Source organism: Microcebus murinus, chromosome 4, assembly GCF_040939455.1.
Source record: "Microcebus murinus isolate Inina chromosome 4, M.murinus_Inina_mat1.0, whole genome shotgun sequence".
NCBI lineage: Eukaryota > Metazoa > Chordata > Mammalia > Primates > Cheirogaleidae > Microcebus > Microcebus murinus.
The window spans coordinates 40,500,144-40,524,456 of NC_134107.1; the positions used below are offsets into that span (position 1 = coordinate 40,500,144).

Genomic DNA, 24,313 nt, shown 5'->3' on the forward strand with positions numbered 1-24,313 from the left:
TTTACTTTCCTTCTGCTCCTCTTACAATTCTTCGTACCAACCTCTGCCATATTAATTACCTTAAACTTCAATTTATCTTTCTATTGCTCAATACTGCCCCTTGCTTTCCAATGCCTTCAGGTTAAAATGCCATTTGGGGGGACTTTACATCCAAGGCCTTTCACAACTGCCCCCAACCTATCCTTCTCACATTACTCCTTACTTGCATTCTCTATAATCTCCGGCCAAACTGGCCCATTCACTGTTCAAAGATTCCTTGAGTTCTTCCTATACCTCTTTGTTGCTTACCATATTATTCTCCCAAATTGCTCTCATTCAAATCTCATATTTCTCAAAAAAACTGGTGAATTTCCACCTTCCTTTTGAAAGCTTTCCAGATAAATCTAATGTATATTGAACCCACCTGTCTAAATTCATCAGTGCCTAAAATAGTTCCCATAATAAGTGCTGAACAAATGTCTTTCAAATGAATTAATGAATCTGTAGTTCTAAATCATGTTCTTTCACGTAACACTTTTAATTTTGTCTTATTTTATTTGAATTATTAACTCTTGGAGTCTCTTTCCACCTGGATCTTTGAGGTCTGAAGCCATGACTTCTAACCAGCTCCTTATAAGAAACAATACCTATTGTCTGACCAATTATTCCATGTGCTTTAAACAAGTGAGCCAAACATCACAGTGCATTATTGAAAAACTTGTGTTAGCTGATTTGCTGTATGGCTCAGGGTTTAACAGCTACAGTATACATAAAACAGCTAACCCTACAGGTCTTCTGAGAGAGACCACTTGATGTTCAGAAGCATACCCCCCTTTTTTCTCCAGTTAATATTTTACGTATAGCCAAGTCACCATGCACTGATGCACCGTGAAAACTAATTCTCAACCTGAGCCACTTTTTGTTGGACTCCTACCTGCATCCTCTTTTAACATTTCTGTTCCTCATGAAATGATAATCCAATAGCTATGATGTGTCAACTACAGAAGAATGCCAAAACAAGCAGCCAGGATAGAAACTCTCATAAAACACTGTACCTTTCAAGGCAGCACACATAAAAGATATACTGAACAGTGTTACATTTTCTCACTGCTAGGTGAGTATCATCATTTAATAAAGGCCATGGAAATTCAGAAGAGGGCAGAATTAATGAAATCTGGGGCTTTATAAGAAGATATTATCTGAAACTCTCTTTGATAGCAGTGCAACAATTATTGAGTCTCTGTACATGTCAGCATGTTCTATGTGGTTCTACCGTTCATAAATTTATAAACTATAACTTAACTTTCATAGCTTTACATATAATTTTAAGATAAAGACAGACAATATTGACAACCTGCTTGTTAATCACTTGGACTTTGACTTAATCCAATCACAAGGAAGTCTTTCCCAACCACTCTAGTACATCTTCTTCAACATTATCCTATTGAAACTTCTTTCTTATTAGTGCATAAGATGACTTACTTATTTCATGATCTATGTTAGGGGCCATCAAACTATGGCCCATAGAACAAATCTGGCCCGCACTCTATTTTTATAAACAAAGTGCTATTAGGACACAGCCATGCTAATTCATTACTTACTGCACCTAAAAATATAAAGTAGTTGTAACATAAACCATATACTAACAAAGCTTAAATAATTATATCTGGCCCTTTACTATAAGCCTCTCGGTCTATGTGTTTATTGTCTATCTCCAAGAATATAAAAAGATTGTTTTGTTCACTGCTTGATCCATGGCATCAGTGTCAGGCACATAGTAGGTGCTTACTATGTGCTACTGACAACTCACAGACTTAACAGGAGATGAAGAAATTGTGTTAACATGTACCCAAAGCTCTGAACTCCACTGCACATCTGGAATCACTGATTTCTGGGTATATTTGTAATGAACTCATGTAAAGAAATTTGTCAATGGCCAAAAAATACTCTGGGGAGGATTCTTGGCCCAAGGAGCAGTTTTTAATATAAATGCCTTGGTCTCACCGCAAGGCTTACTGGGGCAGAGCACTGTACTTTTTATAGCTCTGCTATGCTAAACGCAATGTGCTCTAAATCACCAGCAGACCTGGAACTGAGAATCTGAGTAACATCTGGAGAATAAGACTATAGGGTAACAAATTTTTAAAAACTTGTTGATAGGAGCACCAGTCTGTGCCTTTTTGTGAATTTATTTGACTCTTGTCAATTGATATTACCCAGAGGTTGTCTTATTTAAAAAAAAAAAAAAAACTACAGTTGTGAAATATAAAAACACCATTTCTCATCATTCTCTTTTAGTTTCTATGAGTAGCCTACAATGTTATTCTATGTAAAATTCTCACCAAAGAAACCCTTTATTAACAAGTGGAAACTCTGACCTATTGAAACCCAGCCAAGTTCTCCATGCCAGGCAGATATGTCAGAACAAGCCAAAACTAACATGTTGCTTTTCTGTTATTGTTTAAGGGACAAAAAGAACTTAATGGTGCTTCAGTTTTAAATAACCTACATACCAAGATAGAAAGCCTCAACCAGTAGATAATATATATCTGGAATATTTATGAAAGATGTCTCCAGGCTGAGCTGCCACCATCATGACCCATGAACTTTCCAAGCCAATATGGTTGGATGGTATTCCTCCAATTTTATACTCTTGCAATTCATTCTCTGCACTATAGCCTATGTAATTTAAAATGTAATCTACTTACATTTATCCCCTTCTGAAAATTAATTAGACCATTCTTATTGCCTTCAGGAGAAATCCAAAGCTCTCATAATACAGGTAGCTCTTTCTGAGCTGGCTCTGTGTGTCTGGCTGGCCTCATGTCTCCCTGGCCATGCAAGCCTCTCATTCTGCACCCTACCCCTTGTCCTTGGCTCTGAAGGCTGTACTTGTACAGTTTTGATACTATCTCACTCTGTCTTCCTCTCATCTTCTCTGTTGCTTCTGGGCCTTTGTGCATGCTGTTTCACTTCTGATTCTGGTTGGAACACTTTCTCTCCTAGTTTGTTTGACCAATATCTGCTTATTCTTTGAATGTCATCCCAAACTTTGCTTTCTTCTAATAACCCTTCCTGACTCTTAAAGTCTAAATTAATAGAAAAAAAAAAACATGATAGATAAAACCCTGATGGGAACTCCAAGCTCAGATCTAACCCCAAGAAATGTATCACATGAACGATTAATGAAAAGTGGATCTCTAGCTTAACTTTGATGTTGAGTTTATGGTTCCCAAACATGACCCCAATTCTTAAAGCCAATGTATCAAGTACTGCTTTAAGTACTCTCTCATGCAATTCAACTCTGGGTTCCAAAGATTAATTATCAAATGCTTGAATACCAAAAAAGTCTAGGAATTATTATTTTAAATAAAGTTTGGCATACTAAATATACTTTAATCAAAGATGTGTCTTAATTTGAAAGCCTTTCTCTTGAAGAAAATCAGAAAGAAAACATGGTTAAAGATAAGCCACTTATATAGCTCCAACAGCTAATAATTTGAAAGAGTACTGAGTTATTTTGAAGAAATACTTGTAATAGAGTAAATAAATGTGTAGATCATTGAATATAAAATTGCACATAAAATAAAAATAGAGCTCTGATGTATTTAACTGTGAATTTCCAGATAGCATATACTGAGTGGAATCATTTTAAGATAGCAGCACCTCTCTCACTAGCCTCCAGTTATATGGAAACTGTTGGACTCTTAATGGTTGAGACAATGTTTGCCACCATTTTTACAACCTGCTGTGAGGGGTGGGGAGTGGTCAAGATGTGGCATCTTGAAATGATGATCAAGTGAAAGAAATTGATTTGAGAAATGCAAACAAAACCAGGTAGAAAAAGTACTCTTGCTTCAGAGAGAACAGCATTTCATACCAAATAAACCCCAAGGAGAATAGCCAATTCCAGCCTGTACACATCTGGCAAGACCCAAAGGTGATCTAAATAGGAGGTATTAAGACGGATGTGTGACATTGGACATAAGAAGCAAGGATGACTACAATATAAGTCACATCTGTGAAAAAGGGTTTAAAATGAGGCCGAGAAAACTGAAAACTGGGCACAGACATGGGTAATGAGACTTAGGAATGAAGACAGCTTGGCAAGCCTTAACAGCTAAAGTCAGAAGAGGCAGAGAGGACTGAGCTTCCTCTGGGAAATGGTGTGAAAGTGAAATAAGACCATAAGCAAAAGACAGCAGCCTCCAGAAGGAGAGAGCAACCGGTGCTACAGGTTGGCACCGTGTAGCTCTCTGCTGGCCTTCAGGTATTTCAGCAACTTGGTGCCCATGTGCAACAAACTCTGAGGCTCTTAGCACTCTCCTGGAACTTCCTGGGTTCAAGAATGAATGGAGAAATGACCCTGATGTGGTTACTGAAGGCCCCTCCGATTGTTTTAGGACCAGAAAAGAGTCAGCGGAAGTAGCTCATCTCCAAATTCTTTCTTTGAACATTCTAGGGTCTCTGAGAAATACAGGAAGCAAATCTTGCTCCTGACTTTAGTGCATTTGACTTCAATTAGGACAATGCCAGTCTTATTATTCCACATCTGTGTTTAGATAGAAAGGAAAACTGGCTTTGAAATGGGGATGCCACCCCGAAAACTTGGCAGTTTATCCTTTCTCTGCTCATCTTCTCTCGGAATAGAGGGAAGGCAGAGAAAGGAAGAAAAGAGAACTCTGCACAGTTTTTTGCCTTCCCAAAGGGAGATCTGAACTACCTCCAAAACAAATTCACACTCCAGCTCCATTACAAACCTCCAGTATCAAATCCATGATGCCTACTGGCATCATACCGACTTCAGAAATTTTCTTTAGAGACTCACCTTAAAACATAAAGAATCATAACTAGAGTTTTTAGAAAACTACATTCCTATCTTTCTAGTTCAATACACACGACCTATTAAAATACACTGATGAAAAGTAAAAAATTACATTTATAGGACACAAGGAGAGGTGTGGCAATTTAAGTAGTGAAAAGAACACAGACACTCATATTCTTTGAACAAAGAAAACCTGTCGGGCAACATCTTCCTCTTCAATCAAGTGACACCTGGATAGTGAAATAGGAAACTTAACACCAGCCAGCAAGAGTAGCTGGGTAAACTTTGTTGATGAATGGGGATCAAAGCTGTCACAGTCAGATTAGCTCCATAGATTTAGGTTTCATGTTCATTTAATAGTAACTTGCTTCATAATTCTCTATGCAATACTTTTCAACAGGTCCAAGGAAAGTTATGCCTGGTGTTTCTGCCACCCCACTCAGATATGCACTCTTATGTTCTATAACATATCTTTAGGTCTGCTGAAATTTTAGAAGTGAAATTTCAGGCACTCATCTCTTTCTTCTGCCTGTCAACTATTAATTCGGATAATCAATTAAATTACATTGACTTGTCAGAATAATTAAGTAAGATGTGACCAATATATACATTGTTAAACATAATCTTTACAAAGAAACAGAGGTTACAGAGCAACTGTATCCTCAGGATTTCTAAAAGTTCTTTCACATGGTACACCCTTACAAATGTGGTGAATGAATGAAGGAATAAGTGCTGGATAGAGGAATGCATTTACCCATACTCTTTTAGAAATCTAAACTTATTCTCATAAAGTAGTTTCAGGATATGTTCATCCAGTTTGAAGCAACATTTATAAAATGGGATTTCTCTGAATATTATTTTGTATTTATGTAACAGACAAGAGTTTCTCAAGTAAGCTGTGCTTTCTATCTGATAGTTATTAATATTTAAAATCTAAAAATGAGCTAATCCTCCTGTGTGCACTGGCAACCTCAGTCCCTCAATTCAAATTTTGTCCCATTCCTGTCTTATTTAACTTTTATCGCACTGACATGTTAAAATACTGATACATCTGCAGGCTAGGTATAGAGCGGAAAATTGTCAGAGGTCCATGAAGTTCTATTCGTGTTAGACTACAAGGGGCAATTTGTGCAATGAGAGTAGAATGGAGACATTCTGAAATTATATATTTTTATTTTTATTTCACAAATGTAAATTTCAATATTTGAAAGCAAAGGCCAGGATGATATTGCATGAAGAAGCTAAACCCAGTTTATATGCTAAAACAATTTTAATAGTAAGTTAAACAAAGGAATGCACTGGAACATAGGAATTACACTAAGAAAAAGATACACACTAGGTTACTGCCTGCCACCCACCCACAATAAACCCCAAGCTGCCATTTATACAAAGTATTATGGGGAAAATCAAAGGAGAAACAGTGTTTTAGTACCTCACTTAAAAAAAGAAAAAGGACAAAATATTGAGTTTTGGGTATCCAACATCCCTCATTGGATTAGAGGCCAAGGCTCCACAGTGAAAGCAAAGTGGAGATATCTTCCCCTTAATTATCTAAGTAATTACCTTAAATGTCTGCTTTGCTTTGGCTGTGGAGACATAGTCACAAACATGAAGACCCTACTGAAACAAGAAGATATGAAGTTCATAAAATGCTCTCTAATGCAGAAAGGCACACTAACATCACCTAAAAATGCAAACTGTGATCTTTTATAACAGGATTAAAGAAAACTTTCTTTTTAGCTTATAATGAGAATAACTATTTCTATATTTTTTTCATATTCTGAAGTGAAGGGAATTTTATTGCATAGCAATTCATGTTAAATGATAAGTGAGACATACATAGTCTGAGAATCATAGACTGTTAGCATTTTGAAACACAAATATTAGAATTATCTTTCTTCTGGCGTCCTTTGTTCTCCTGTTCCAAAATAAAAGATACATTCAAGGAAATAATTTTGCTAGGGAAACAGGTATCAAGTCTGTGTCTTAATTCTACAAGAAAAACATAGCAGACTTTAGAGAATGTATAATAAAGTCCTGGGGAAAATTAAGTAAATGAAATCTTTATTTTCAGCATGAAACTTGCTACTTTGGGGTAATATCCTACTATCTTGTTCTGACTTCCCTGGTACTCACTCAGCTCACTGGTGTTGACATTTTGCTTCCAGTCAAGACCCTATCATTATATTTACCCTCAGAAAGTTGTGTGACACAGGAAACACTTTTTTTCTATTTTACCATTTTCTTCTGTTGTCATTAAAATGCATTTATGCAACATTCTAATCTCACAATTGGAGAGATTAATTTACAATTAGATCAGAGGTTCTAAACTCACAAGGAGATACTTTTCTGAAAGGTAATTTGTTGAAAGGCTTTCAAAAAGAATTAAAGGATATGTTTCAAATTCTCAGTCTAAGCATCAAGGTAATAATGTCATCTTTGGAAAACATTTGTTTCCTCTTCCATGGTTAGCTAGTATTATGTCTGGAATTTCAATTTATGAGTCAAGGCTATCTTCCTTTTTATCCTTAGAATATTTCATCTTCACCTTTCCTCTAGTTGATATACATGTTATCCATCAGATCTATGGATAGTGTACATGGGGGAAGATCCTGTTCACATCTTTGGCACCAACATGTTAAAATTCAGGTTCCTCTGGAATTCTTCCAGTGCTAATTAGAGAATCTATTTTTGCTACAAGATTTTGAAGAAATAAAGGAGATAAATGATATTTGCAAAGTTGGACATGAAACATATTCCTATTTTTGGTCCTGAGAATACTCCTAGTTACTTGTTATGCTGGCTATAGGTTGTTAGGGGAATAGTATGAGGTATAAAGGTGATTTGTAAACATCACTGTGGCAGAAGAGTTTTGTGACATATACATTATGGTTCGAAATATCTCCTCGTGCAAGGCTAAAACCCACATTAGCCTTAGTCCTACCAGGTGAGCAGGGAATGTGACATTAACAAAACTGTGTGTCATATGAGTTTCCATATTTTTTCTATTAACACAGGACTGCAAAGGATAATGATTACTGAGAAAAAAAAAAAAGTCCTGAACTGAGTAATATTATCATGGCTAAGACATTGGTAGATGATAACAAATTACTGTGTTACTCTTTGGATACCGAAGTTCTAGAATGGAATTCTTGGAGACATTATGCCTAAAGCAAAAGTTAGAAGACAAATTTGAAATAAGGCCTTTTATCTGCCATTAAATGAGGCCTCAGACTATGCAATGATCTTGGCCACCCTTATTCTACTGAGGCCAGATTTCAGGAAAAATATGACAAATGACCCATGTTCACAGTGAAAATTAGAGATTGTTAACCAAAACATCATTTCCTGGGAATGGGAACAAATAAAACATTGGATGAATTGGTTTCAAAAAAGGATTAGAAAACCCAGTTTGTGGTGATGTCTCATATAATTATAATTTTTCCCCATGGAGTTTGTAATCCTCTAAAACTTGTCTATAACACAAACTAGATTATAAGAATTCTTGGCTAAAGAAGACATTTTTCCATAATTGTCAGAAGTGTTAGAGGGACAAGGTGTGAATGTGGTGAATTAGAAGTTGGCATGAAAAGCTGCTATGTAAAAGAGATGGTGACATAAAAGAAAGCTACAATTAGGAGACAAGTAATGACTTGATATAGTGATTTCTTTTGCTGGTTTTTTTAATTTGTTTTGTTTTGTTTTTAGGGAAACAGGGTAACTAGCAGTAAATAATTTTCTTGGTGTTTTTATTTTTTTAAGTAACATCTGGAATTTCATAATAAAGAAAAGTGAGTGATATATCCTCAGGCCAATATTCAACCTGAATACTCACATATTGTTCCTCCTCAAATCTTCATAAATAATTCCTTGAGATTTTAGCATGCTTCTAATAAGATATCAGGCAATGGTAGCCTATGTAATAAAACAGTGTGCACCCAAGCTTCAAATGAAAATAAAATCTGAACACACCATTTCAGTGAACTAAAAATTGATGTGAGTCAGTAAGAATTTTGCAATGGAGGTCTTGGCATTTTAGGTGAAGGGTCCAGGACCAAGACTACATGTTTTTATTGAAGAGATAAAATTCAAAATGTCAAGTATTAGAGGAAAATGCAAGGCAAGCTCTAAAATGACCAGTCCTATGAAAACTAATCTCCATAATTTTATGAAAAAGATAACACTAAATGAGTCTAATTTATTATGGTGAATGTTGTAATGGAAGCATTTCTACCAGGCTTGACTATATTCAATACAAATTCAAAATGGCCACATTTGCAACATATATTTTTAAATGAATCTGGCTATATCTTGTTTATGCAACTTGAGCCCACGGGAGAACTATGTACAATTTATATGACAGATATTTCAGTTGTTTTCTTTGGTGGCTAGAAGACTTATCAATTATTCAAGAACACAACACATTAGGTATGACTATTTCATTTCTTTCCCTTTTGCAAAAAATCATTCACATTTGTATCAGTACAGAACATATAAACCAAGAAATATTATTGGAAGACTACAAAAGAAAGGAAGAGAAAAATCTTATAACCTTTGTAAGTTAATATTGCAATGTAATATATATTTTGTAATTTAAGGGAAATGCATCCTAAATCAAAAACATAGTGAATAACTGTTTTCATCTATGCAGAGTTTAAAAAAAATCTTCAAAGGGAAATTTTATTATGTGAAGTTGGAATTTAATATGGAATTTATTATGGAATTTAATACAAAAATCTTACAATATAATCTATCCTGGATCAAGTACATGCTAGCTGGGTTACCTTAGGAAAGTTACTAAATATCTATTAGCTGCAGTTTCCTCATCAATAAGATGTATTAATTAATGGCCACACTATGGTAATGAAGCTAAAATGAGATAATATATAAGTGAATATATTTTACAAACGATATAAAAATAAGATATCTATTCTGTCATTAAGTAACAAAATAAAAACAGTTAAGAAAAAAGGTTATTTAAAAATTACTTAACACCCATTTTTAGGAAAGTTGCTTTCGAAATATTAGTTGCTATGCCAAAGTTTTCAGTTTACACTTGATCATAAGTTTAATTTAGATCCTTTAATAAAAGTATAAAAAGGTGCAAAACACAACTTCACCTCTCTGCCCCACCGTAACATGCTCAGAAAATCCTTCCATACCTAATCAAACTAAGAAACTAATCTTAACTGAGCAGAGGGCAATTGTAAATGAAAATGTATAATTGTAGTAAATTGTGAATCTTCCGAAGTTTCTTCATTCCTAGAATAAATTTTGCTTTTGGAAGACTTTTCAAGTATGGTCAATACATTGAAAAGAATATCAATTAATATACTAAACAACATGAAAACCATTCTTCGTGGGTTTTCTAATTTTTCAAATCGTATTTTTGTTGTTCAATAAAACTGTTTCCTGGGTGCTCTCCTCTGTCTCTCCAACAGGGATTGGCTGCTAAATTTCATGCTTTGCCAAAGCACACAGGCAAAGGAATAAGTAAATTAGGGACTACACATCAAGTGCAGGTCAATTACCAATGGGTGTTAAAATGTTGAGCAGTAATACTTACAAAATGATGTGCCAAAAGACTATTCTGAAATGAAATATATAGCATATGGTTAAAACTGTGGGCTCTGAAATCAGATACACTAAATTCAAATAAAGGCATGAGCACTTATTAGCTGTGTGATCTCTGACAAGTCATTAACTATCTAATGCTTACTTTCCTTATTGTTAAAATGAGGATAATAGTAATGCCTACCTCAAAGAGTTGTGAGAGCTACATAAAAGAATCTAAGGAAAGTACTTAGAAACTAACACTTCATACACAGAAAGCATTCAGTGAATATTAAATAGTACATATATAGGAATGTTGAAAAAAAGACTTATTTTTCTCACAGAATTCTTGACTAGGAATTTACATTTCAGGCACAGAAAAATCAACCTCTTTTAAAATCAATTAAAATGCTAAATTACTGGACTAATTCAATTCTCTAATATTGTTGCTTTTCACTACACATACATGTGTGTATGGATCATATAAATAGACATACATACACATATAAAACATTACATAAGACATATATCCATATATAATTAACAAATTTATCTTAATAACAGAAAGGCTATAGCAAGGCAGAAACTGAAAATGCAGATCATAGGAACTGTCTATTTTCTCAGTGAAGTCATTCAGTTTTCCGATGTTTTAATGAAATATTTTTGATTTGTGGCTAGTGAGAAAAAAATTGTCCATTTATTCTAGATGCCGCATAATTGCTCAAGAAAATTATACAAGCTGAAGGAAAGTCACATGTGCATTGCACAATTTAAAGGCATGGTAAACCTTGATAATTGAGTTGGAGTTGAGTAAGAATGCTTAGCTGGTGAGGTGACAGTAGACAATTTAAACATTCTAAACACTGCTAAATGGTCAATAGTGGCAAATTATCAGGGAAGAATTATTTTTGGTTTTGAGTTCTCATTTATTTATTGTTTTTACATTTGATATACCTGTTAACAAGTCAGTGGAAGAAGAAATGGGATTCTCTAGCTTATATAAGAATACAGAGAACTGTCCAGATACATTAGCTATTTTTTCCATTCCTATAATAAATATTAAATTTCACTTTCTTCTTGATTTTAAAAGTGGCATCAACTGGATATAGTGTCAGGCTGCAATCTTGGATACAGTACAGTTTAAATTTTTTTTATACTTGAAGATTTCCAACCTCAAAGGATAAGTCTCAGAAAGAAAACACCCCATCAAGCTGAACTCTTCACAGCGAGGGCGATTCATTATTTATTTTGTATATGTCTTTCTCAGAGAAAAGGGGTTAAGAAGATTTATGAATATTTACAAAGTCCTTTGAGAGATGTTTTACCAAAGTGTAAATTACATCCAGCCTCAGTGAACATGATTAAATGACAAATGAGTGTCTTTCATGGAGCAAAAATATTACGACAAAAAGAATTTAAAAACTGAATTTAAAGCATATAAATACATTGTAAATGCTATTGCTTGGTTTTATTTCTCTGAATTAGTGTTCAGTTTTGAGGCAGTTGGGCAAAGAATGGGACCGAGTTTGAAAATATTCATGTAATTAATAACAGTCATTTTTCTCTCACCATGGATTAAAACACTATAAATGTCTGAGGTGTTACATACATCAGGAGCAACACAACCATATTTTTCCTTTAGAAACAAATATAAGCCATTATATAGTTGTGAAATCATAATCACTGCTCTAATAAATTGCTAAATTATCCAAAGGGATTATATTTTTTTCAAAAAATGAATTTTTGACTTTTAGCTGCTGAGTAATGGCCACTTCTGCAATGTTTCTAGTAAGATAAATGGAGGTTTTAATCTCCTTGTTACTGGTTTAAAATTCCTTTGCATTTTTACAAAACAGCCCATTTTTCATCACCAGAAAAGGTATGCAATTTGAACTATGCTACTTTTTACTCACAGTAAATCAATATGTGTCATAAGAGCAGAAAGAACGTAATATCTCTCACTATCACTGGACCTCCCCTTAGAGCAAGTCCCAGAAGACATTGCCAAGTTCAGTTGCTATAGCAACAGAGCTCTGGTGCCTCTCTTGCTTGGTTTGTTTCAGAGAGTTGATTTTTACCACACAGGCATAATCCTGAAGCATTTTTATGGTAAAGAAGAAATTACACAGAGTCAATAACAATGTGTGTGACTTTTCTATTGATCTGTAATGATTTAATTTAAAAGTAGTACAAAGAAGGTAACTCTATAACACTTCAAATCCCTTTGCTGACTTCCAATTAAATTATTCATTGTCTTTTCTTTAGGCTCTCAAGTTCTCATATTTCTTAAACTAGAAAAATACCCTTAACCCATTTACTGTGTAAGTATAAAATCTCATATGTTTTTAGCCAACTGTGAAGTTCTGCTATGAAAATGTCTTGAAATAATATTAATCCACTTTAGAAATCTCTACAATTAGCAAGAGATGACACAATAAGATTATACTGGCAATATGGAAGAATTCTCTTATGACTTCTATTAAAAAGATATCAGGAAAGATAATGTATATTATAATATATACAATTCTAATAGTTTTATTTATTAAATGAGATAAATGAATAGACTGGTCCCTGGTGACAAAAAGGTTGGAGACTGCTGCTATAAGGAATACTTTACTATAGTTGAGCATTAAAGATATTGTACAAAGGTACAGATAATTTTTAGAGGACTAGATTTGTAAATAAAATATTTGCATTTAATGGACAAGCCACTGGAGGCAGCTTGTAGTGAAACATATTGTAGGTTTGGGAGTCAGGGCTTGAATTTTATTCATCATACTACTTGAGAACTTAAACTCTCTAAGACTTTATTTTTTCACCTATAACACAATGATAAAAACAATTTCTCAGTTGTATGTTTGAGAGGATTCTGTGAGACAATACAGAAAGTACCTGGGAAAATGCCTGGCACAAATGATCCTTATTAGATTTTAGTTGCCTTTCCTTTAAAGGTTTTCCAGTCATGTTCTTGAAAATCATTTCCAAATAATACTTGAAGGGAAAAATGAGTAAAATTCAATATTCCTTAGTACCTTAAAATACATAGGTTTTAACTGTGGCAAGATGTGGAAAACTTTCATTTCAATGCAATTCTATGTTACAATTTATTCAAATTTGTTTCAATTGATAATATTTTCCCCAAAGTATATGTTCATAGCCTCTCAGAATAGGATTATGCTTGGGGGGGGGGGCAGGTGGTAAGGAGACCATTTTTATGGTTAAATACATTTGAAAAATGCCATATAGTCTATAACCATATAGTACATATAGTCTATAACCTCTAAGAGCTTATAGATCATATTAGTATATTGAACCATCCAAGAAATTCCAGGTAAAGAAATCAGTAAGGAGTGTATATAAATTTAGGAGTCAGCCAGGTTTGATCCTCACTTCCAAGGGATATTAGCTTATAACTTTTGGAAATTACTCAACACCTATGTCTCAGCTTCATTATCTGCAAAATGGGAATGGCAATGGTGTTTCCACACTGGGATGAGAGGTTATAATGAGATATGTCAAGTGTTCACATAGAAGCCAACAAATTTAATTATCAATAATAAAAATTATTAAAGAAGCCTATTAAGGTTTTTTTAATGATATTACGTTTTCTTTATAAATAATATCTTTGAACATCTTGGGAACTATTATTCTTGGGAATATACTTTGAACAACCCTAAAGTACAATGTTGGGGTAGCAATAAATTCTAATTAAGTTAAAAAGTATTCATCACATTAGTGACCAAAGTAAGTAGCACAAAACATCAGCAAACTCACAACATATGATCCCACTGGCTGCTATTTTGCCAAAAAGTTCTAGTGCCAGAACATCAGAGCAACTTTGTCAAGTGTAAAGATCTTACCCATAGATGTTCTACCCATTAGAACAATATTTGCATCCATTTCATGCATTAGCACAGATCAGTTTATTATATTAGGTTATTTTCATGTCACTAAAAACTGATACCTAAAGGAATAGAACACCAAATGTTCAAAGCTTTAATGATTAGTAGAGAGAAAACTGAGTACATGTTGGCTCGCTAATGGAATCTACAAAGAGAAGGCACATTATCCAGATAGTAGAGATAAATGTTACATGTTTCCTAGTGCTAGTTGTAAATAATGTGAGTTTTCAAAGTGGAGCAATAAAATAGTAAAGAAAGATAAGAAAAGATAAGAGCTTCCTCCAAAGAAAAATATGTTGCAAGTTCACAACAAAATTCAAAATCTTCCCTAGTCTAAATACTACCATGGCTCCAACAAATCTTCCTATTTTTTTCTAGAAGATAGAAAGCTTAACAAAAGGACCATTCAAATAAGCAGTCTGGTAATTACTCTGACAACTTTCAGAGGGCTTTTTATTTATTCTTAAACTTGTAACTGTATCTGGCTGTTGGTTTCTCTTAAAGAGTTCATATTTTAATATCAGAAATAAATGCAGGACATAGAAAAATCAATCATAATTCTATGTCCTCAACAATTAAAATCTATTTTCAAATATTCCTATTTTCTTCAAGTTGTAATCATAATTGTGTATTGTTTCTACACGAAACTATTTTATATGCAAATGTAAATTTAAAAGCCTATTTTTTAGGCCGGGTGGTGGCTCACACCTATAATCCTAGCACTCTGGGTGGCGGAAGTGGACAGATCACTTAAGATCAGGAGTTTGAAACCAGCCTGAGCAAGAGGAAGACCTGGCATCTCTATTAAAAATAGAAAGAAATTAATTGGCCAACTAAAAATATACAGAAAAAATTAGCCTGGCATGGTGGCACGTGCCTGTAGTCCCAGCTACTAGGGAGGCTGAGGCAGAAGGATTGCTTGAGCCCAGGAGTTTGAGGTTGCTGTGAGCTAAACTGACGCCATGGCACTCTAGCCCGGGCAACAGAGCAAGACTCTGTCTCAAAAAAAAAAAAAAAGCCTATTTTTTCCACTTACAATTACATCTTAAGTATTTTCTCCCATCAATACAGAGAAGCCTTCAAAAACAATCAGTTTTAGTACTTGAATAGTCATATTCTTCCATGATCAGACATGAAAATGATTTCCAATTGTGTTATGGTACAACAAATTTCTTCCTATGCTTATAGTTCTTTTTAAATATTAGTTTTCAAACTTCAGTACACATCAGAGATAAAGGGTTTGTTAAAACACAGGTGGATAGGTCTTACTCTCAGAGTTTTATTCAATAGGGCTTGGGGGAAGCCCAAGAATTTGCATTTTTTTTTGAGACAGAGTCTCACTTTGTTGTCCAGGCTAGAGTGAGTGCCGTGGCGTCAGCCTAGCTCACAGCAACCTCAAACTCCTGGGCTTGAGTGATCCTCCTGCCTCAGCCTCCCGAGTAGCTGGGACTACAGGCATGCGCCACCATGCCCGGCTAATTTTTTATATATATATCAGTTGGCCAATTAATTTCTTTCTATTTATAGTAGAGACGGGGTCTCGCTCTTGCTCAGGCTGGTTTCGAACTCCTGACCTTGAGCAATCCGCCCGCCTCGGCCTCCCAAGAGCTAGGATTACAGGCGTGAGCCACAGCGCCCGGCCAAGAATTTGCATTTTTAACAAGTTCCCCAGATAATACTGAAGCTGCACATCTGGGGACCACTTTAAAAATCACTGTTGGAGTATTCACACAGAATACAGCACCAAATTGGGGCTGATAAGCCAAACAGCATAGACAATTCTATTGAATCTAAAGACATATTTCTGAAGTTTCTTTCTACAAGCTCACTCAGATTTGTATTTCCAACTGACTTTTTGGTACTTTTGATACTTGAAGCCTGGGTAGATACCAACTGATCAAATGAACAAAAGAACAAGAGAAAATTCTTACTTCTCTTTTCCCTGAAATCAAGACATGGGTACTTAGATCCATCTATTTACATTTCAAAGATATTGTGGTTGAATGGGAATAATCCAAATCTCTGTTACTGCAGAAATCTGGCAAGGAGTTTTTATCATCATCATTCAAATTCAAATGTCACTGAAAAATAACTGAAATATTTATACCTTGGAGGACAGTAAATTGAATCTGTACAACATGAATATAAGTTAGCTGCATATTATAGTTCAAAAAATTGTTACTCATTGGAAGGTACAAGGTAAAAATCTGTCTTTGAGAAATTGGTTTTGACACACTAGAAATAAGAAAATTCCCATTTGGCAAGGAATTTTTAGGATATTTGACTAAAAACCACAGTAAAAAATCTCAAAGGATTTTCTTTGTACTAATGGATTCTTTTTATTTGGGTAGAGATTAATCCCCCAACTGCAAATGGAGATACATGCACATAAACAAGCATGCCTACATAAGCATATAGATGCAGCAACATCAGTAAACATTAGATAGCTAAGTATAGGAAGTATCTATACACACATTGGTTCTAGAAATCCAGAGGCAAGACATATACTTAGCAAAGACATTCTTCAGAAAAATGTTTTCCTGGCTCTTCCTCTGAAATCTGTGCACATTTTTATATTTGTCATTTTTATTTGTTGTTATTGTATTTGTGTGAATGTATAAAAAGAAGATATGTTCATATATGTACATAATCATAAAACCATACCTGAGTCAAGTGGTTGAGAGTTGTCAACAAACCTTGAAAGGTGGTTAGCAATAAAATTGTTAATCTGGTTTACACTGACAAGAGTGAGTCAAGAGTAAATGTGTTAGATACAGGCTTATTAGGAAAATCTTGTATTTATGACTTTCTAAGGGATAATTGTTTCTGAGTCAGTGTTTTGGTAATCATGTTATCTTGAAGTAAGAGTGAAGTCAACAGTCTTAACAGCCTTAATTGACCCTGAATAACTCTTTCCGTGGGACAGGTTCATTATGACCATATGAATACACTGCTGCTCTCAAGGTGGATAGATAACTAAGGGACAAATGCTAAGACGCCATGTATGTTTCACTATGTGTACATTTAATGGAATAATATCCATAAACACAGCCAAGTAAATATGACCATATTAGGCACACTCAGCAAAGATGTGACAAATTTTAAAATATGCTCACGTTAAAAATACAAACTAAAGAAATGTAGAACTGTAATGAAGACTCTGGAATGGTCATCCACTTAGTGTGTGTAAGAATTTGACCACAGGCATTTACTACTTAACCCAGGTGTTCAAAGAAACCGCCATAGTTAAAACATTAGCAGCAACAACCATATGATCATTTGAAAACCAATTAAATACCTCTGAGATTTTGTAATAATTGCCAGTTCCTTTCAATGAGTGAGAGCAGAATGACAATCAATTAAACTTAGTCCCTTCCACAAATCCAAAGTACTAGCAAAAGTGTGTACACACCAATGAGACATTTTAGTTTGTCCATTAAGGAGGAAGCAGGAAAAAAATATGTGATGCAAGGCATATATGATCTGCCTCTAAAATTGTAATTCCTAAGCCTCTAGAGATAACCAGAGAGAAGGAGATGAGCCTTTTTAGAATCACTTTACTCCATCAGGGTGGAAATGGACTCATGGCAAGCCAAAGGATAAAAATTGCAATCAATCTATGTTCATATGTTCATGAATATTTTCTTTTTTTGACAAAGAATTTTGGTTTCCAAATTAGGGAGTGACAGTGTCTTCTTTAGAAAATTAAAATTTTTTTAAAAAGGGGCTAATTTTCAAGAGAAATATGTTATAAAAATGGTAAAATTGTATGTGGACAGTGCAAAAATCAAGAAAGTAAATTATTTAAAGTTCAATAAAATACTGTTCTAAAACACACATTGTAATAGCATGATGCCATTACTTGCTGGGCTAATCAGTGAATAATCACATCACAGTTAACTCTCTTATTGCAAGCTTACATAGGACATTAGAAATATGAAACCAAGTGTACACAATATCTTCTGATATATTAATTGATATTAAATTAAAATGCTATCACTGAAAACTTTTGTGAAATTTTTTTCAGTAAAGCAAATCTCAATTTCTTTTCTCAATTCCTGAAAAGAAAAAATGGAACATCAAAAAAATACCTATATACTAAATACTATAAAAACTTATGCTATTCATAAATATGGGTATTAATCCTTTCACAAATGATTAACTATGGAAGATTAGACACAAATATACGTAATATATATTTTCATCTGGAGATATTAGGTTACATTAGAGAGGAAATAATCTACATTATTAGTCATGTTTTTTATTAACACTTCCATTATAAAAAGGAGTAACTATTTAAACAAAGTCCTATGTTTTCATGCTAAACTCAAAGGCCTAATATTCTACAGGAGGCTGATTCTCAACTGAGAAAGGTCAACCTGATAAAATTTAAATACATCTTTTGAGATTCCAAGTCACTATTATGTATTGTAGTACAGGGAAAGCCGGCAGCATGGGTAAAACTAAATTATGTTATCCTTGCAATAAAGAACAAAAGAACAATAAGAAGCCACTCAGGCAACTGTCTTTACTAGTGAGGCCATTCATCCAGATTTGTTCTCAAACCCCTAATAATAACATATTGTTATATTCTTTTTGTTGCCATTCCAAAGCAGAATAGCAATTTCCTAGAAATTAGAAAAAAAATCAGTAAAAGTTGACCTAAAATTAGGTTAAAATGCAAAATAATCGACATCCAAACTTTTCTTCAAATACATGTTGCAGAGACTCAAAAGAAGAACTGTCATACAAATAAGTTTCAGTAAAAAGTAGAAATTAAGAAAACTTAATACCGACAACATTTCTACTGGACCATCACTGATTTGAGTATTGTAAGAATGTGCATTGATTGTACTAGATGAATACATTCAAATCATTCTGTTCTGTAAAGTAACAAGATATTTTTAATTTACTAAAGTGAGAATACTTTTTGTTCCTAAATCAGAAACTCTCTTTTAAGAAATGGCTAAAACATAAGGCAGAAAAATACTTTTAAGTATTACTGTAAGTTTCTAGGAATATATCAGTGCTATATTTTTCATTTTCTTATTTTTAAAAAGAATTCTTGGTCTCAGCAAGTCACAAACATTTTGAGAGATTAAATTATCTTAATTATAAGCAAAACAGATCACAAGAGCATCTTTATTGTTAGATCTCTATGATCACTTTGGTGTGTATGTAGTTATGTATATGTAAAATGAGATAGTTCTATTTATTTAGCCCTCAGTAGTATATTATATGGTAGGCAACCTTAAAAAATATTCATACCTTGCATTTTTAATCCAACTGTAAGCACCATAAAGAAATTTCTGCTTAGTTACCTGTCATATTTCTTCTGTAATCCCCAACTCAAATTCTGCACAGTCCCATAAAGAAGAAGATAAAAAGTGAAAAATAAAACTTTACCCTAATGAAGAGGATCTTTTCTCCCACTCGGTATCTTCCTTGGGAAAGCCGCTCCACACAGAACTTACTTGGGCATTTGCAAGGAGGATCTTCAGAAATTCGTTTCACCTGAAGTAGAAGAGCAGGCAAGTTCATTCTCCTTAATCAGGTTGTGTTTACATTAATTAGTTCCAAGGGCTCTGAGTCCCCTGGACCATTAATGATTTTATGTGTTGGCAAAATTAGAGATGTCTTTCACTGAAAAATGAAGAAGCTGTCTAACATTAAGTTAGTGATTAGGCTCATGACTTTGAGTTCTGAGTTTCTCCCATCATACCATACTTGGTCCATAGATACATCTACTCAAGTTTCAATATTTAATAGAATTCTGTCCCTAGAGATTTTGGAAAGGTTTTTCCTGAATGGGACAGTGATAACAAAACAAAAAGTCTGAAAATTGGGTAATGATAATGCCATTCCATTCCAATAATGCAGAACAACATTCTGAGGTGCTGATAGGGTTTAGGACCAACGAATGAGCCTGTATGTGCTGTTTCCAGTGTTTTTCTATGTGTATCTCTGCATCTCTTTCTATATTTGTTTATAAAATGTGTTTAAAACATAAATAGGTGTATATATAAATTGTTTACATCATTTTTAGAAGTGGTATAGTTTTCCTCATCACTACAAATAAGGGCTTCCATGAAAAAAGGAAGAGTGAAGAAAGGATGGGAGGGAGGGAGGTTTTGTACACCCTAAAGAAAATCAGACAGTGTCAAAATGCACATGGCCTGAGGCAGGAACTTTAAGGAGGATCATGCTTGGCAGGATTTTTCTGCCACGTAGTAATTGAGCAAACAGTAAATTGGTGTTTAAGTGGTTCTTCCACTACGAAACAGCAATCACAAGTCTGTATGGAAAGTATTTCCATCTTGCAGTGCTTAGACAAAACACAGAAACTGCTGGTATCAAATGAAGTAAAATACAGGAAACATTTTCTCAAGTGGCCTTCCATTCTCTAATGCTTTCCTAGCTTTTAAAATGAACTGGATTTTACAAATCAAGGGCTTTTTTTTTTTTTTTTTTGTAGTTGTGTGAGAGGTGGAAGCAGAAATGGAAGAGACAAGGCGAGGCTGTGGGCAGTGGAAATATATTGTTAAATAAACAGTGACTGATGACATCTGTGCTTCTTACATTACCTTGGGATAAGTCAGTCTGGCAGGTGTTCTGTTTTGGGCTAGGATCCCAGCCAGTTTTGTGCTGAAATGGGTTTTCAAGAGGAGCCTGATTACTCAGAATTATACTATCTCTCATCCCCAGACTGAGGAAGTTGATGGAGAAGAGGAAGAAAGTAAGAATGGCTTCTTAGAACTGTATTCAACTCTGTGTGTGGGAACTAGCTCACCATGAGAGATTGCAAAGAGGAGAACTGAACCTGACCCCACCATCTTATCACAGCTGAATCACTCTATCAGGACATCTGCAGAATAAATTAACTTGAATGGACTCCACTGTGCTTCTTTCATGATATCTTGATTAAAGAAGGTAGAATGTATTATTCACATAAAAGGTCACCTATTTTTCTTTTATTTTCCACTATTCCCTACCAAACAAAGAAATGTGAAGAAACATTGAAAATTTCAAAACTGGCAGTTACTGCTCAAACTTTTCACTGGAATATAATATCTTAACATAGGTCTGCTTCTCTTGCCTCCTTTTTCTTCTTTCTTTTTCCTTTTTCTTCACTTACGCCTCCTGTCTCTTCCTCCTTTTCTTTTCTTTTTTGTGGTTGCAGATAATAGCTTTGCCAGAGTACAAATAGCCAATACTATTAACTAAACACAGGAGGTTTGCAAGCAATCTCTGTTTTATATCCCTGTTCTAAAACACATATTGGGGTACATCAATTTCAACTCCCAACTGCTTCACATACAGTAAAGCAGTTTCCATAGGAACAATTTCCTTTTTATATTAGATACATGAAGTTCCGACCTAAACCATTAGTGAGGCTCCAATTACTTTTCTCTCTGCTCCACTGTTCCCAAAATAAAACACTTCAGTGAAAAACTATCACTCACACATAATGCAAATAGTTCAACAAATTTTTCGACAACGTAGAATGAAGGGAACTGTAAGAGAATTCTGTGGTTAAATATGTTTGGAAAATCTCAGGTTAAACAAGATTGTATAATGGAACTCAAGGGAGCCTTTGATATGCCAAAGTGTCTTGCCAAACTCTAGGTGGGGACTATACTAAGTTGTATTTCTCAAAGTAACCTAACCATGGAATTCTTTTCCCCATGGAACATCTGGAGGTATGTTTGATTAGACATTCCTTGAAAAGTGCTGGTTTAAAGACTTGTAGAACATGGTATTCTAGCTGGCAAAGGTACAGAAATATCCACTTTGTGTATCTCCTGCATCCAATTAAAACCCCTTAGCCAAATAGATGGTTATGTTCCCAAACTCTGGTAAACATTAAAGAGGGTTTAAAGCTCTTCCAAAAATCCCTTCCACTGTTTCCAGTTGAGAGAATAGAACTTGGAGTAGGGGAGAACTGCCATGGATTCACTGCCCTGCTGTTGTATAGAAAGTTCTAATCTTACTCTCTTTTTCTGAATTGGAGTATTGGGAAAACTGCTCCAAAACATCTTTCATCATTTCACTACCTCCTCACCCCATTCCCTTCTCAAGGATGAAAGATGGCCAGATACAAGACAAACTGCTGAAGAAAGAGAACCATTATAGCCACTTCTCCCAGCTTCTGAACATAAAATAAATAGCTTCAAGAGGCAGCATCTCCTTCCTCTGCAAAGTTACAGCAGAATTAAGAAGTTCATGCATGTCCAGAACACATGGCCAATCTGAATAAATAGAACAATGGAGAGATTTTTTAAACTTTAATTACCTACATTGATAATTTATCCAATTAACATAGTACTAGACAGATGTAGATTAATAAAATATGTTCCTTGTCTATGAGAACAAAGTCTGAACCTTGAGAGGAATGGATGTTATGCCCCAAAAGGTAAATGCCTCATTAAATATACACAAATACTTGAGACATCAAGGAGTAATTTGTCAATTTTACCTGGGATGAGAGATGCCAAGAAAATTTAATATAGGAGGTAACATAATCTGAATTTTAAAATATGAAAAGGCATTTAAAAGTAGGTTTAAAAGATGATTAGGCATAAGATGAGGAAAGCAACAATGACTACAAAAAATTCAAGGATTAATCCAGAGGGCAAAACAGCTGGGAAACACACACTGAGCCAGAACATGGAGGGCTTATGTGACATATCAATGAGTTTGGGCTTTACCCTGGATGTTTTAGGGAACTCTATATAATTTTAAGCAAATCTGAGTTGCATTGAGTTAGATCATTCTGGTAGTAGTAATGTTTGTAGAGACGAATTTCAAGAATGGAGTGGTCAATAATGACTAATGCCCAGAAGAGGTCTCATAATTCAGGACTAAATTAATTCATTAAATTCAGTCATTCATTCAATAGGAAGTTAAGAGTGACATTGGCCAGATATTCCTCAGTAGTCTGGGACCCTCACTATAAATAAGGCATTAAAAAATGAATGGGGGTGATTGCTGAGAGGAAAAGGATTAAGAGCACATGTAATAGCCCCAGAGAAACATATTTATATTTATAATAGATAGACCAAAGGAACTTCTTACCCTAAAATAAATCTAATCAAAAAACTATAATTCAGAGAGAGAAAAAATTGTTCTCATCAATGTATAAACCATGCACCATTATCTACTATTGATAGGTTATTCAATTTGCTTATAAAATAAAAAAATGAAATGCTATAAAAATCAAAGTATGTGACCAATCCCTAAAAATAGTCTCATGATTTTAAAATCCTTTTAGATGGCATTACATTAAAATGCACTGTCTATACTTTAGGTCTTGAGTGAATAGTTTACCTAAAAGAAACTAAATTAAACTGGCTAAGATATCTTTTTAAGGGCTAAGTTTACATTTGTTGCCCTTAACAGAAATGGGATTTTTTAATCTGACATATTTTTATATTTCTGCTCATCTAAATCTGCAATATATTTAATAGTTTATAGTGTCACATGGAGAAATGTAAAATATGGAGAAATCTTTCCTGTATTCTATAGTGTCAATCAGCCATTTTCCCAGCCCTTTTCAACTTAGACTCTAGAGAAAGAAACTCTTAGCTATGAACCATCAGTCCTTTTTTGTCCTACCTGTTATTACAGCTGGCATTATGGGTGGTGCATTTCTATGGACTCTCCCAATGTATGTGAGACCCATGTCAGTCTAATATCCTTGGCTTCATTAGTTTCTATAAAATTCATAAACACTTGCAACTCCATAAATGAAAACTTTACATAAACATTCCACTCACACACGATTTCTCTCCTTTATTAACATTTTTACAATCGGGCTTAAAGTGCATATACATAATCAACCAAACTACTTATCATAACCTATAACTACTTAACAGACAACTGAGGTAGCCTGAGAGTTTTCTTTTTTTGAGACAGAGTCTCACTCTGTTGCCCCAGCTAGAGTGCCATGGCATCAGCCTAGCTCACAGCAACCTCACATTCCTCGGCTCAACCAATCCTTCTGCCTCAGCCTCCTGAGTAGCTGAGACTACAGGTATGCGCCACCATGCCTGGC

General features: G+C 34.5%; 1 protein-coding gene across 6 annotated transcripts in view; it reads right to left on the reverse strand.

Annotated features, from left to right (window-relative positions):
* Positions 1-24,313, reverse strand: part of GAS2 (growth arrest specific 2) — a 121,881-nt gene that overhangs the window by 33,210 nt on the left and 64,358 nt on the right. For 3 of the 6 annotated variants that reach the window (XM_076002088.1, XM_076002089.1, XM_076002087.1), the window contains 2 exons: positions 19,666-19,773; positions 6,368-6,421 (listed from right to left, as the gene is read on the reverse strand). In XM_076002088.1, coding sequence (XP_075858203.1) covers positions 6,368-6,421; positions 19,666-19,773 — 162 coding nt within the window. The remainder of the gene's footprint in view (positions 1-6,367; positions 6,422-19,665; positions 19,774-24,313) is intronic. The other 3 variants (XM_012735531.2, XM_012735532.2, XM_076002090.1) reach the window with 1 other exon arrangement.